Source organism: Oryctolagus cuniculus, chromosome 7, assembly GCF_964237555.1.
Source record: "Oryctolagus cuniculus chromosome 7, mOryCun1.1, whole genome shotgun sequence".
Taxonomy (NCBI): domain Eukaryota; kingdom Metazoa; phylum Chordata; class Mammalia; order Lagomorpha; family Leporidae; genus Oryctolagus; species Oryctolagus cuniculus.
This window is the reverse complement of record NC_091438.1, coordinates 40,424,987-40,437,374: the sequence shown is the minus strand read 5'-3', so window position 1 is coordinate 40,437,374 and position 12,388 is coordinate 40,424,987. Positions and strand designations below refer to the sequence as shown.

Here is a 12,388-nt window from a genome sequence, read left to right as displayed (position 1 = left end):
GTTGATTGAAAATGGATCTTAATGGAGAATGGGACTGGAAATGGAAGAGGGAGGAGAAGGAGTGGGAGTTTTGGTGGGAAGGTGGGTATGGTGGGAAGAATCTTTATATTCCTAAAGTTATACTTATGAAATGCATAAAATTTGTATTCATTAAATAAAAACTTTCTTTGGGGAAAAAAGTTCACTGAAAATGCATATAATAAAAATTGCATGGATCTCAAATGTTTTTACTCCAAAATAAACTTATCTTTTCATTGAAAAAAAATAAATTCATGACATTTAAAATAGACTAACACAATTTGGACAGAGGAAAACAGACTTCAAAACATACAGAATTATACTGAACATATACCGGTTGTAAAGTTAGACACATGATTCAATGAATACAATGTAAAATTAAAGTAGGCCAATGCATAAATGGCAATTGATTTTCAACAAAATTGTCAAGGCATTTTTCAATAAGAATGTGTATTAATCATACCATGCTGGAGATACTAAATATATGTGTAAAATATTTACTTTGATTCTTCATTCACAAATTACCCAGCTATATCTCTTATACAATATTTAAATCAAAAGTAACAAAACAATACAATTTTATAAGAAAACCTAGGAGAAAATATTTGCAATTTGAAGTAAAGAAGTTTATTAGAAAGGAGACAGAACGCCCAGGTCAAGTTCTAAATTGAATGACATCAAAATAGAAAACTTGGCTCTATTAATATGAGATAATGTTGGTTGCTGCAACATCACACCTTCTATTAGATAGTAGGTTAAGAGAAGGCAGGGGTGTAGGTAATATATACAAACACAAAAAACTAATTTAGCAAGAAAATAAAACACAGCTACTGCAATTATTTCTGTCCTTAATCACACAACTGTTGCTGATATTTATGAATATTTTTTCCAGCCATTCAATATTCCTTTGAATTCAGCTAACACCTCAACACTCCCAAAGAGTTTGAGCCACTAATGTCATTGCCTATATTGAGTTGTTTTAAACTTCTATTAAATTATGACTTTGAATACAAAGTAATAAAACATGCCCTAGCACAAACTTGATTTCAAACATACTTCTCTCTGCATTGGTAGTATAGCAGCAACCTATTTTTCCTTAAAAATAAGACCAATCATTCTAGCTAGTACAATAAATTCATTTTTGTCCGTAGATTACTGAACTAAGGAAACAAAGCACAATGACATGGCCAGGTGCCAGTTAAAATGTTCATTTCTGTGGTTTTTTTTTTTTTTTTTTTTTTTTTTTTGGTAGAAGCAACATTCCTTTACAAAATAACTCCTTAAAGAAACAAAGTTTAAGTACATGTTCATGTTACTAGGGAAAATAAAAGAAAGTACCATTTTTAGCTTTCCAACATTGACTACCAAATGTAAATATTAGTGTTATTAGAAAATGGAAACAATGCATTGATTGATGGTTCAAAGCATATACTGCTTTGGAGAGACATATGGGATTCCTTCAGGTATTGTCACAGAGGTTTGCTATAAAGAATCCCTTAGTAATGCATGCAATTACTCTGCTAGGACTCCTCCTTTGAGTGATGTGATACACAGAAGATGTCAGGTTTCCTAGTCTTAATTAAGAAATAAGTAATATTTTCTCAATGACTTGTGAAGTTACTTCTGTGGAAGTTAAAGTTCTCAAATACACAGAGAACAATCCATAAGTTTTCATTTTTACTTCTTCTTACTGTATTTCTTCCTGTTACACAAGCATGCAATCTTTTACTACTAATGCATTTTATTACTGGGGAAAGTGAAGCCATATATGACTTTTCCTTTTTCAAAATTATGTACTTCATCTATGCTCATTTTAAAAATCCATTTGTCAGATGAACTGCATAATTAATGCAGAGCTTTGAATGGAATTATACTGACTTTATAGATCAGACCTTATAGATTAGAAGAAATATATAACTATGTACTATTTAGTTATTCAAGTAAAAGGCATATGTAACAAGTACCATTTTAAAGATTTATTTATTTCAATGGCAGAGTTACAGAGAGAGGGAGAGACAGAGAGAAATATTCCATCCCCTGATTCACTCTCCAGTTGGCTGCAAGGGCTGGACCTGGGCTGATCCAAAGCCAGGAGCCAGGAGCTTCTTCTGGGTCTCCCAGAAGAGCAAGGGGCCAAGTACTTGGGCCATCTTCCACTGCTTTCGAAGTCACATCGGCAGGGAGTTAGATGGAAAGTGGAGAGGCAGGATTCAAATTGGTTCCCACTGTACCACAACACCGGCCTCTATAACAGGTAAGGTAATGATCATTTTCAACTTGACTTGGAATACTGTTAAATATTAGGTATATGTGGAACATTTAAATATTTTTAATTGTAATTTCTGGGACCAGGAACCTGGGAAGATGAAATTGCAATTAAGTTCTCTTATGATTCTTTCAAACATTAAAGTCAGTGGACAAAATTCAGTGACAGTTTTCCTCTTGGTCTGTGGAATTACTCTCCTACTTGGACTGGAATAGGCCTGTGGATTCTCCTTCAGATTCGCAACAGTAGACTCTAGTTCCAATGCGTAAGTGGGCTAATTATGTTCATGGCTTCTAGTCCCCTGGCTTCTCAACTAAGTTCACCGTGGAGAAATTGTTGACTTTATTTTTCCAAAATAAACTTGACTTCTAATTAACCTTAAGACAATCTCTCCAGGGCAGTGTATTTAGTCTCAGGAGACCAGAGAACACACCACAAACTTCTAATAACCACATCCTATTGTCGGTCACTAGAATCTCTAAAGATAATGACCTATACTGGAGCCAAGAGGCTTGATGGATAGAAATGAGTTCTCATAACGCAGATGAGAGGTTTTTTTTTTTTTTTTTTTTTTTTGGCCTCAAGGCATGTTCCCTCTCTTCTGCTGTTATGTTCCCAGACTTTGTCCTATGGCTTAGATTCTACTTGTGAAGACATTCCTGAGCCCAAATGACTGCCTCTTTCTGAAGTGGAAGGGAGGTATAATGTAGGTACTTTCTGAAGGTGGAAGCATTGGATTAGTCTTTATTGCACGGGTCTGCCTCAGGGGTAGTACATAAGGTCATCTTACTTCATCACACACCCCCACCACCACCATGGGGACCATTAGTAGCATTTATGGTAAGTTTTAGAAGGAGAACGAAGGGGCTACTTTTCACTCCACCTACTAGAAGTGATCGGGAATGATCCGCATAGTTCTCAGAGAAAATTTTCTTGGTCATAGCAAGCCCTTTTGCTCTCAGCTGGATTCTGTTTTCTGTAAGATTCATTACCTCATAGATTAAATGAACCCTCCATTTATCTCTGCTGTGTACTCTTAGATGTATGTTTTCATTATTATTCACAACTAGTATTACAACTCAATTATGATAAGGCAATTTGGAGAAATTCATGATTTTTATGTGCATCTAGAATTTAAAACTTCTACTTCTTTACTAGCTGAGACTCTCTTCACGCTCTCTCTCAGCTAATTTGTTGATAATTTCTGTGAGAGAAACATTAGAAGTTCTCAAATTTTGAAATAGGTAAACTTGGATATTTCCCCTTTTTAAGGAATCAGTAAAGTCAAGGATTGAGTTGCAATTTAAATCACCTTGTATAAAAATCACAGTTGCCGTGAATCCACTGAGGAGTTAGATGTACAGGACACGGAAGTATCATCTCCAGCATTCATAATATGAATTCGATACATAGAATCTAGAATATCATAAGAAGGGCACTTTAGATAACATCTAACTAGGGAGTCTTTGACTCCTAGTCAGACTCTTAGAGGCCAGAGTACTCAACCAACACCCCAGATCCAAATTTCTTCTGTAAGGTATTGTTGAAGGAGTCTTTGCTTTCATAGCTTTCATGGATCCCAACACTTAATTTCAATTATTTCTTAGCCTATCCCCTTAAGTACCTCCCTTAAATTAGATCTAAAAAATACTAGATTTTTTAAAATTTCATAATTAGGGATCTTTCACTCTCATTTAATACTCCATGGATATTGGAAGACAGTTTTTTATTTTACTTGAAAGTCAGAGTTACAGAGAGGCAGAGGCAGGAAAAGAGAGAGAGAGAGAGAGAGAGAGAGATCTTCTATCCACTGGTTCTCTCCCCAAATGGCTACAATGGCCGGATCTGGGCTGACGGAAGCCAGGAGCCAGGAGCTTCTTCCAGGTCTCCCACTTAGGTGCAGGGGCCCAAGGACTTGGGCCATCTTCTACTGTTTTCCCAAACCGTAACAGAGATCTGAAGTGGAGCAGCTGGGATTCGAACTGGTGCCCATATGGGATGCCAGCACTGCAGGCTGTGGCTTTACCCGCTCTGCCACAGCAGCAGCCCCGGGAAGATAGCTTTAATTTTTCTATTCTTATCAATTTCTGACATACAGTGATGGTAAAACATCACAACAGTCCCTGATACCGTCTTGAGGAGCTGAGGGCTCCCCTCTTCCAGTGACTGTGAAGCTGTTCTCTGTATATCACAGAAACGGCAGATACACTGATCACACACCTAAACTGGACTTTCAGGTTACATTATTCATTGTTAAAACCCACTGACTAAAATCAGTTACCTACATGGTTCTAAATGACAAATTATTATTATACAAATATTCAGTTTTCTTTGGTATTAGGGGACATAAGTGTTTTTTCAGAGTCAGAAATTCTGGCTTTGGGGGCCTACTTTTTATGTCATTTTCTATGGAATGAGGGCACATTGAGGTTAGATATAGATGAGTGATATGGATATTCAGTTAGAATTCTTTGGAGGATAAAATGAGAAGATGCTCAGCACTGACAATAAATTCAGATTTTCCTAGGTGATTTGAAATAGAAATTCAGTGGTCTCGGAACTGTTATAATGCAGGAACCTAGCTTTTTGTAATAAAGGTAGCATAACTATCTAAATACAGATATACAAATAATGGAAATATGCCAGAAACTTAAATATTTGTAGAAACCTTTATTTAAATTTTAAGCTAATTTTATTGCAATAAAGTTTTGAAATCTATGCATAATTTTTATGGCATATTTTCCAAGAAACATATGAATGCTTTTATTTCTATATATTCACATATATTTATGTTTTCAATATAAATATCAGTAATAATAGGTAATCATAATAGTTGGCAGCAATAATAATAAATTATAGGGATATATTCTTAGATACAGTTTATTTATTAATTTTAGGACCGTTTTCCTTTTTAGTTTTATGTCCCATTTATTGGGATACCAGAAATGTTCAGTAATTTTACTTAGGGTCTAGGAAAGAAAATATTGATATTGACTAGACAATTGTAGAAAAAAAAGTATCTGGGCACAGTTCTGAATAACTCCTCAACACTAAGTATTCAACTTTCAGAGGTAAACAAGTGAAAACTGGATACAGGCAGTTGATGCCACTGCTTGATTTTGTGTCCAGATAATGCTTTCTTTACTAAAATGGGCAGTTGAAAAATGCATACATGAAAAAATTATCTAAGACCCATAAATGATTTTAAAAATAATATTTTCTTGTAGCTTTCAAGTATTTTTAGTAGCAGAATGTCTAAAAGTAATCTTACTAACCTATCATTGTATAAAAGAAAAAGTCTGTGGTTTCTAGCGGGAAGCAGAACCTGTCAAACTGCCCAGCTGGTCCCTCCTCTCTCACTCTCTTGGCAAAATTGGAGCCATTTCTGCAAAATTCTAATTCCTCCAGTTTCTCTGAAGCACCTCACAAAAAGAAAAGTAATGTATGTTGCAAAAACTTAACGATTCTCAGTCTACTACAGGGAAGACAATTCTCTACCAGAAAAATAAGTAGCATTATTTCTGTTTCATGCTTGGGTCAATGTTGTAGCTGCTGGAGTCTCTGGTAGTATAAATTGGTATCTTCTCAGTCTATCATAAATCATGTCTAAAGGTGATTTTCTAATTATTTTGAGTACTGACATAAAATTGTTGTAATGAGTAAATGACATAAATTATATATGATGCCCTTACTATATATCTCAACATATTGTAAGTCCTTGGTAAACACAAGATCCTCTTCATATTCACTCTATCTAATCCTTCCTCTTCCCTTACATTTTATGGTTGTATAAATGATAGTGTACCCGTTTGAAACTGAATAGTATTCATTCTTTTTTTAAAGATTTATTATTTATTTATTTGAAAGAGCTACAGAGAGGCAGAGAAAGTGAGAAGGGGGACTCTTACATCTGCTGGTTTACTCCCCCAGATGGCAAGAACAGCTGGAACTGTGCCCATACAAAGCCAGGAGCCAGGAACTTCCTCCCGGACCCGACATCGGTGCAGGGGCCCAAGGACGTGGGGCATCTTGTACCATTTTCCCAGGCCACAGCAGAGAGCTGGATTGGAAGTGGCTCAACCGGGACTCAAACCGGAGCCCATATGGGATGCCGGCACTGCAGGCGGTGGCCCTAACCACCATGCCACAGTGCCACCCCCAATATTCACTCTTTGATTACACATTCTAGTCAAGTTCAGATAACTGATTTTCAAAATATATTCCAGTTTTGAAGAGCTAGTTCTTTTGGAATTTTGCTGGCAAGAAAAACAACCAGGTATATGAGAAATAAGAGGAAAAATTATTAGACAATTCCTGAATATTGATTAGAGGATAATATGTTCTTTACATTAGAAAAAGGCTCCCAACCACTTTTCAGTTATCTATTGCATGTTTAACATTAATTCTTATTTTGGCAGACTTTCCAAAGAGGGAATGAAAGAATCTATCCAAGTGTCTGAACATTGACCAACTCCATGCTGTTTCCCATATGTTTCCCTCCATGCTATTTGCCTTACTGGATATTGGCCTCCACCTCTGTCCATGACTCTCCTGTACAGAAGTGCTCTCCATGGAATGGGTCAATGAGACTGTGGTGAGAGAGTTTGTCTTCCTCGGCTTCTCCTCTCTGGCTGGGCTGCAGCAGCTGCTCTTTCTTGTCTTCCTGGTCCTCTACCTGTTCACTCTGGGCACCAACGCCATCATCATTTCCACCATCGTGCTGGACAGAGCCCTCCACACCCCCATGTACTTCTTCCTTGCTGTCCTCTCCTGCTCTGAGACTTGCTACACCTTCGTCATTGTACCCAAGATGCTGGTCGACCTGCTGGCCCAGAAGAAGACCATCTCCTTCCTGGGCTGTGCCATCCAGATGTTTACCTTCCTCTTCCTCGGCTGCTCTCACTCCTTCCTGCTGGCGGCCATGGGTTATGATCGCTATGTGGCCATTTGCAATCCACTGCGCTACACAGTGCTCATGGGGTCCGGGGTGTGTGTGGGCCTAGTGGCTGCTGCCTGTGCCTGTGGCTTCACTGTCTCCGTGGTCACCACCTCTTTGGTGTTTCACCTGCCCTTCCACTCTTCCAATAAATTACATCATTTCTTCTGTGACATCTCCCCTGTCCTCAAGCTGGCATCTCACCATTCCCGCCTCAGCCAGTTGGTCATATTCATGCTTGGTGTGTTTGTCTTGGTTATTCCACTGTTACTAATCCTGATCTCCTATGTCCGCATCATCTCTGCCATCCTGAAGATCCCTTCCTCTGTTGGACGATACAAGGCCTTCTCCACCTGTGCCTCCCATCTCATTGTGGTAACTGTTCACTACGGTTGTGCCTCTTTTATATACTTGAGACCCAAATCCAATTACTCATCAAGCCAAGACACTCTAATATCTGTGTCTTACACCATTCTCACCCCACTATTCAATCCAATGATTTATACTCTCAGAAATGCAGAATTCAAATCAGCCATTCGAAGAGCAATGAGCTGGATTTCAAATCCTTTTAATTAGAGTCAATTTTGAACTACTATGTGGCAGGCAAATTGTACAAATATGTGTTTTCATGTGTTTCCTCATATAGTTTTCCAACTGTACAGTAACATAAGAACACTTTACACACAAAGAGTAGAGGTTCAGAGGCCGGCGCTGTGGTGTAGTGGGTAATGCCACTGCCTGCAGTGTTGGTATCCCATATGGGCTCCAGTTAGAGTCCCAGCTGCTCCAGTTCCAATCCAGTTTTCCGCTATAGCCTGGGAAGGCAGTGGAAGATGGCCCAAGTGCTCAGGTCCCTGTACCTGTGTGGGAGACCTGGAAGAATCTCCTGGCCCCTGGCTTAGGATCCTTGCAACTCCAGCTGTTGTAGCCAGTTGAGTGAACCAACAGATGGAAGATCTCTCTCTCTCTCTCTCTCTCTCTCTCTCTCTCTCTCTCTCTCTCTTCCCTCTCCTCTAGCTATGTAACTCTTTCAAATAAAATAAATAAATCTTTTTAAAAATGTAGAGGTTCAAAGATGTAAGACATTTTTTCTGAGAGTATCTAACAAGGTTAAATAGATCTTAGAAGAAATGACTCGGGGCTGGCACAGTGGTGTATTGGGTAAAACTGTTGCCTGCAGTGCTGGCATCCCATATGGGCACCAGGTCAAGTCCCGGCTGATCTACTTCCGATCTAGCTCTCTGCTATGGCCTGGGAAAGCAGAATATGGCCCAAATACTTGGGCCCCTGCCACTGTGTGGGAGACCCAGAAGGAGCTCCAGGCTCCTGGCTACAGATTGCCCCAGTTCCAGTCATTTCGTCCATTTGTGCAGTGAACCAGTTGGATGGAAGACCTCTATCACTCTCTCTGCCTCTACCCTCTGCTTCTCTGTACCTGGACCTTCAAGTAAATAAATAAATCTAAAAAAAAGAAAGAAGAAAGAAAAGATCACTCAGTTCCAGAATAAATGAAATGCCATTCCATTGCTCTAATTGCTGGCAATTTAAATATTCATATGTGGACAACATGTATTCAATGAGGGGAAAGTGATTGAGATGGTCAAAGAAGTGTCCTAGCTCTCTGAGTCCATGCAAAAGAGTCAGAAAATGTACCCTTCTGTGCAACCCCCTTCCTGAAGACAAGAGGCAGCCACTCTCAGACTCCATCTGTGAGAAATGTTAATGGTCATTTTCTGGTTCTGATTCAGCTTCTCAACTTGCATGTTGAAATATCTTTGCCTTTATAAGGGATTTTTTTTGTTCTCCTTTTATTTGAGATTAGAACCTTCCTGTGGAGAATCATTTCTATGTTTCTTTATAAACATTTTATGTATATAAAGATGATCCATATGAAAAAACTCTACCACTACCCAAGTTGAAGTCAGGAATCTTTGATCAGCATAGATTTATCATCAAACTCTTCAGCATTATTTTTAAAAGAATTTACTAATACATTAGTTTCTCTAGGTCACAGCAAATGCATTCTAATTACTACAACACAAACGTCATTCTCATGTTAATGTGATATTAATATTAAGAGAACAGATTCCATGTAGTCCATAGATACAATTCTCAGAATATAATACTCCCTTCCCTTCCGCCTCCCTCTCTCCTTCCATTCCTTCCTTCCTACCTTCCTTTCATTCTTTCTCTCTTTCTTGTTCTCTCTTTTAATTTTTGAAATAACACAAGTGGCTTTTAAAATGTTATTCATTTCCTAAATATGCCTAGTTGTGTACTCTGTAGCTCACCAACTATTTGTTGGTCCTCAAAGCAACATGATTTTGTATAGTCACATACTAGTCTTCTCTTTGGATTAGTTGTTCTCCTTTATTTGACGTACATATTTCATCTCATGTTGCAAAATACTCTTTGCTACAACTTTCTTTCTAACACTCACTTGCGTGCCTACTGCACTCTGCTGATGAAATTAAGCCTCGCTTTCTTCATGTTCTCATAATTTCCAGGACTTATTTTTCTTACATTTCTTCGTGTTTCAAAAATATTCATTCATTCTTTAATTGTACAAGAAAGTATTTTAGCTCCTGGAGGTTAATTTTGAACAAAATATGTGGTATCTGCGTTCACCACAATTTCAATAAACAAAGAAACTCAGGAAAAATACTTCACCAGGAGTATCTGAAGAAAAATTATACACAGGGGTTAGAGGACAGGATACTGAAAGGAGTCTAAGTGAGATTGAGTAATGTGGGGCTCGTCTTCTTGAGAAATTGTCATTTAACCAGTTAGACAGACCAGGTAAAAAGAGTTATTTGTGGCGCTCTATTTTGACAGAAGGAGCAACATATACAAAAGACCTGAAGGAAGAAAGAGCTGAACGCATAGGAAGCATGCAACAAAGGTCAGAACAACTTCTTTTTTAGAAAAAAAAATCAACATGTAAAATTGTGTATATTTGTGTAATCATAATGTCATATATATGTAGATTGTGAATGGTTCATTCAAACTAATTAGTATATACACCAACTTACATACTTAAATTTTGGTGTTAAGACCACTCAAAATTTATTGTTAGTGATTTTAAATTCTACAATACATTGTTAACTGTCCTTGCCATGACTTAAAATAGATTTATTCCTCTTATCTAAATGAAATTTTGTATCCTTTGACCAAAATGTCGCTAACACCCCCAACCTCACTCCTCCAAAAATTGTATTTCTACTGCTTGCTTCTATGCGTTATACTCCTTTAGATTCATACACAGTGAATATAGTATTTGCCTTTTGGTATCTGGCCCTTTTCTTATAGCAAAATGTCCTGGGAATTCATCCATGTTGCTAATATCAGGAATTAGTAATATTCTTTCTAGAGATATTCTAGTTTCTTTATTTTTTATATTTTATCTTATTTTACTATATCATTTTATTTTATCTTATTTTATTTTATTTGACAGGTAGAGTTATAGACACTGAGAGAGAGAGACAGAGAGAAAGGTCTTCCTTCTGTTGGTTCACCCCTCAAATGGCTGCCACGGCCGGTGCTGCGCCGATCCGAACCAGGAGCCAGATGCTTCCTCCTGGTCTCCCATGTGGGTGCAAGGGACCAAGCATTTGGGCCATCCTCCACTGCCCTCCTGGGGCACAGCAGAGAGCTGGACTGGAAGAGGAGCAACTGGGACTAGAACCTGGCACCCATACGGGATGCCGGCACTGCAGGAGGAGGATCAACCAAGTGAGCCATGGCGCTGGCCCCTAGTTTCTTTATTTTTTAATTATTTTGTGTTTAATAAGTTTTTGTGTAGGAAAATTATGTATATGTAAGGGCTAGTATGCGATGTTTTGTTACATGTATATGTTGTGAATATCCAATCATGGCAGTATATTTATCCTTTTAAGCATCTAACATTCCTTTATGTTGACAGCACCCGAAACTCTTATCTTCTTGTCTTTATTTTCTGTGCTTTGGGGAACTGATCTAGAAAATTCTTGCCCAAATGGCCTGACATGTTTTGCTATGTTTTATTCTTATAGTTTCAGGTCTCACATATATGTGTTAACTACATTTTGAATGCATTTTATATGATAAGAGATATACATAGATTTCCCTTCATGTGTGTATAGATACACAATTTTCACATTATCTCTTTTTTATTTTTAATTGTTTTTTATTTTACAACTTTTAAAAAGATTTTTTGTCACATTCATATCAAATGTAGAGATGGGATACATACACATGCATACTATTTAGTCTTGAAAACAGAGATATAATATCACAGAGTGAAGGATTCATGACAATGATCATAATATGGGAAAAAGGTATATTATCATTTATAATGTGTGATTCAGTAAATAAATGTAACTAAACACCAAAATATACACAGCCATGGAATTTTATACTCTCCCTATACATTAACTTCAACAAATAAGAGAAAATGTGATATTTGTCTTTCTGATTTGTCTTATTTTCTTAGCATAATGATGTCCACTTCCATCTATTTTGTTGCAAATGCCAGCATTTCCTTCTTTCTTGTGGGTAATAGCCCATCATGTACATATACCACATTTTTATCCAGTCATCAATTGATGAATATCTAGTTTGATTCCATATCTTTTATATTGTGAATTGAGCTGCTATAGATCTGGGAGGACAGGTATCTCTTTCATATACTGATTTCATTGCATTTAGATATGTTCCCAGGAGTGGGATTACCGGGTCATATGGTAGACCTGTTTTGAGTTTTCTGGAGAATTCTCATTCTATTTCCATAATGTTTGTACCAATTTGCATTCCCACCATTTTCCTCCACATCATCATTTAGTCAAAAGACTATACATTTTCCCATGCATATTCTTAGTATTAATGTCAAAAATCAGTTGGTTATAGTTGTGCAGGTTTACTCCAGGGTGTTCATTATTTTCCACTGATCTATGAAGCTGCTATTATGCCAGTGCCATTTTTTTAAAATTATTATGGTTTGGTAACATATTTTAAATTCAGGTAGAGTACTGCCTCCTGCTTTGTTTTCTTTGCTCAATATTGCTTTGGCGATTCAAGGTCTTTTGTAGTTTCAAACAGATTTTAGTACTGTTTTTTATAGTTCTGTGAAAATATTGGAATTTTTATAGGCATTGCACTAAATTTATAGATCATTTTAAGTAGTATGTACA

At 37.3% G+C, this 12,388-nt stretch overlaps 1 protein-coding gene across 1 annotated transcript; it reads left to right on the top strand.

Annotated features, from left to right (window-relative positions):
* Positions 1-6,456: 6,456 nt before the first annotated feature.
* OR10K1 (olfactory receptor family 10 subfamily K member 1) lies at positions 6,457-7,796 on the top strand. Its single transcript, XM_002715294.4, has one exon. The coding sequence runs from the start codon at positions 6,855-6,857 to the stop codon at positions 7,794-7,796; it is 942 nt and encodes a 313-aa protein (XP_002715340.1). The 5' UTR covers positions 6,457-6,854.
* Positions 7,797-12,388: the final 4,592 nt, after the last annotated feature.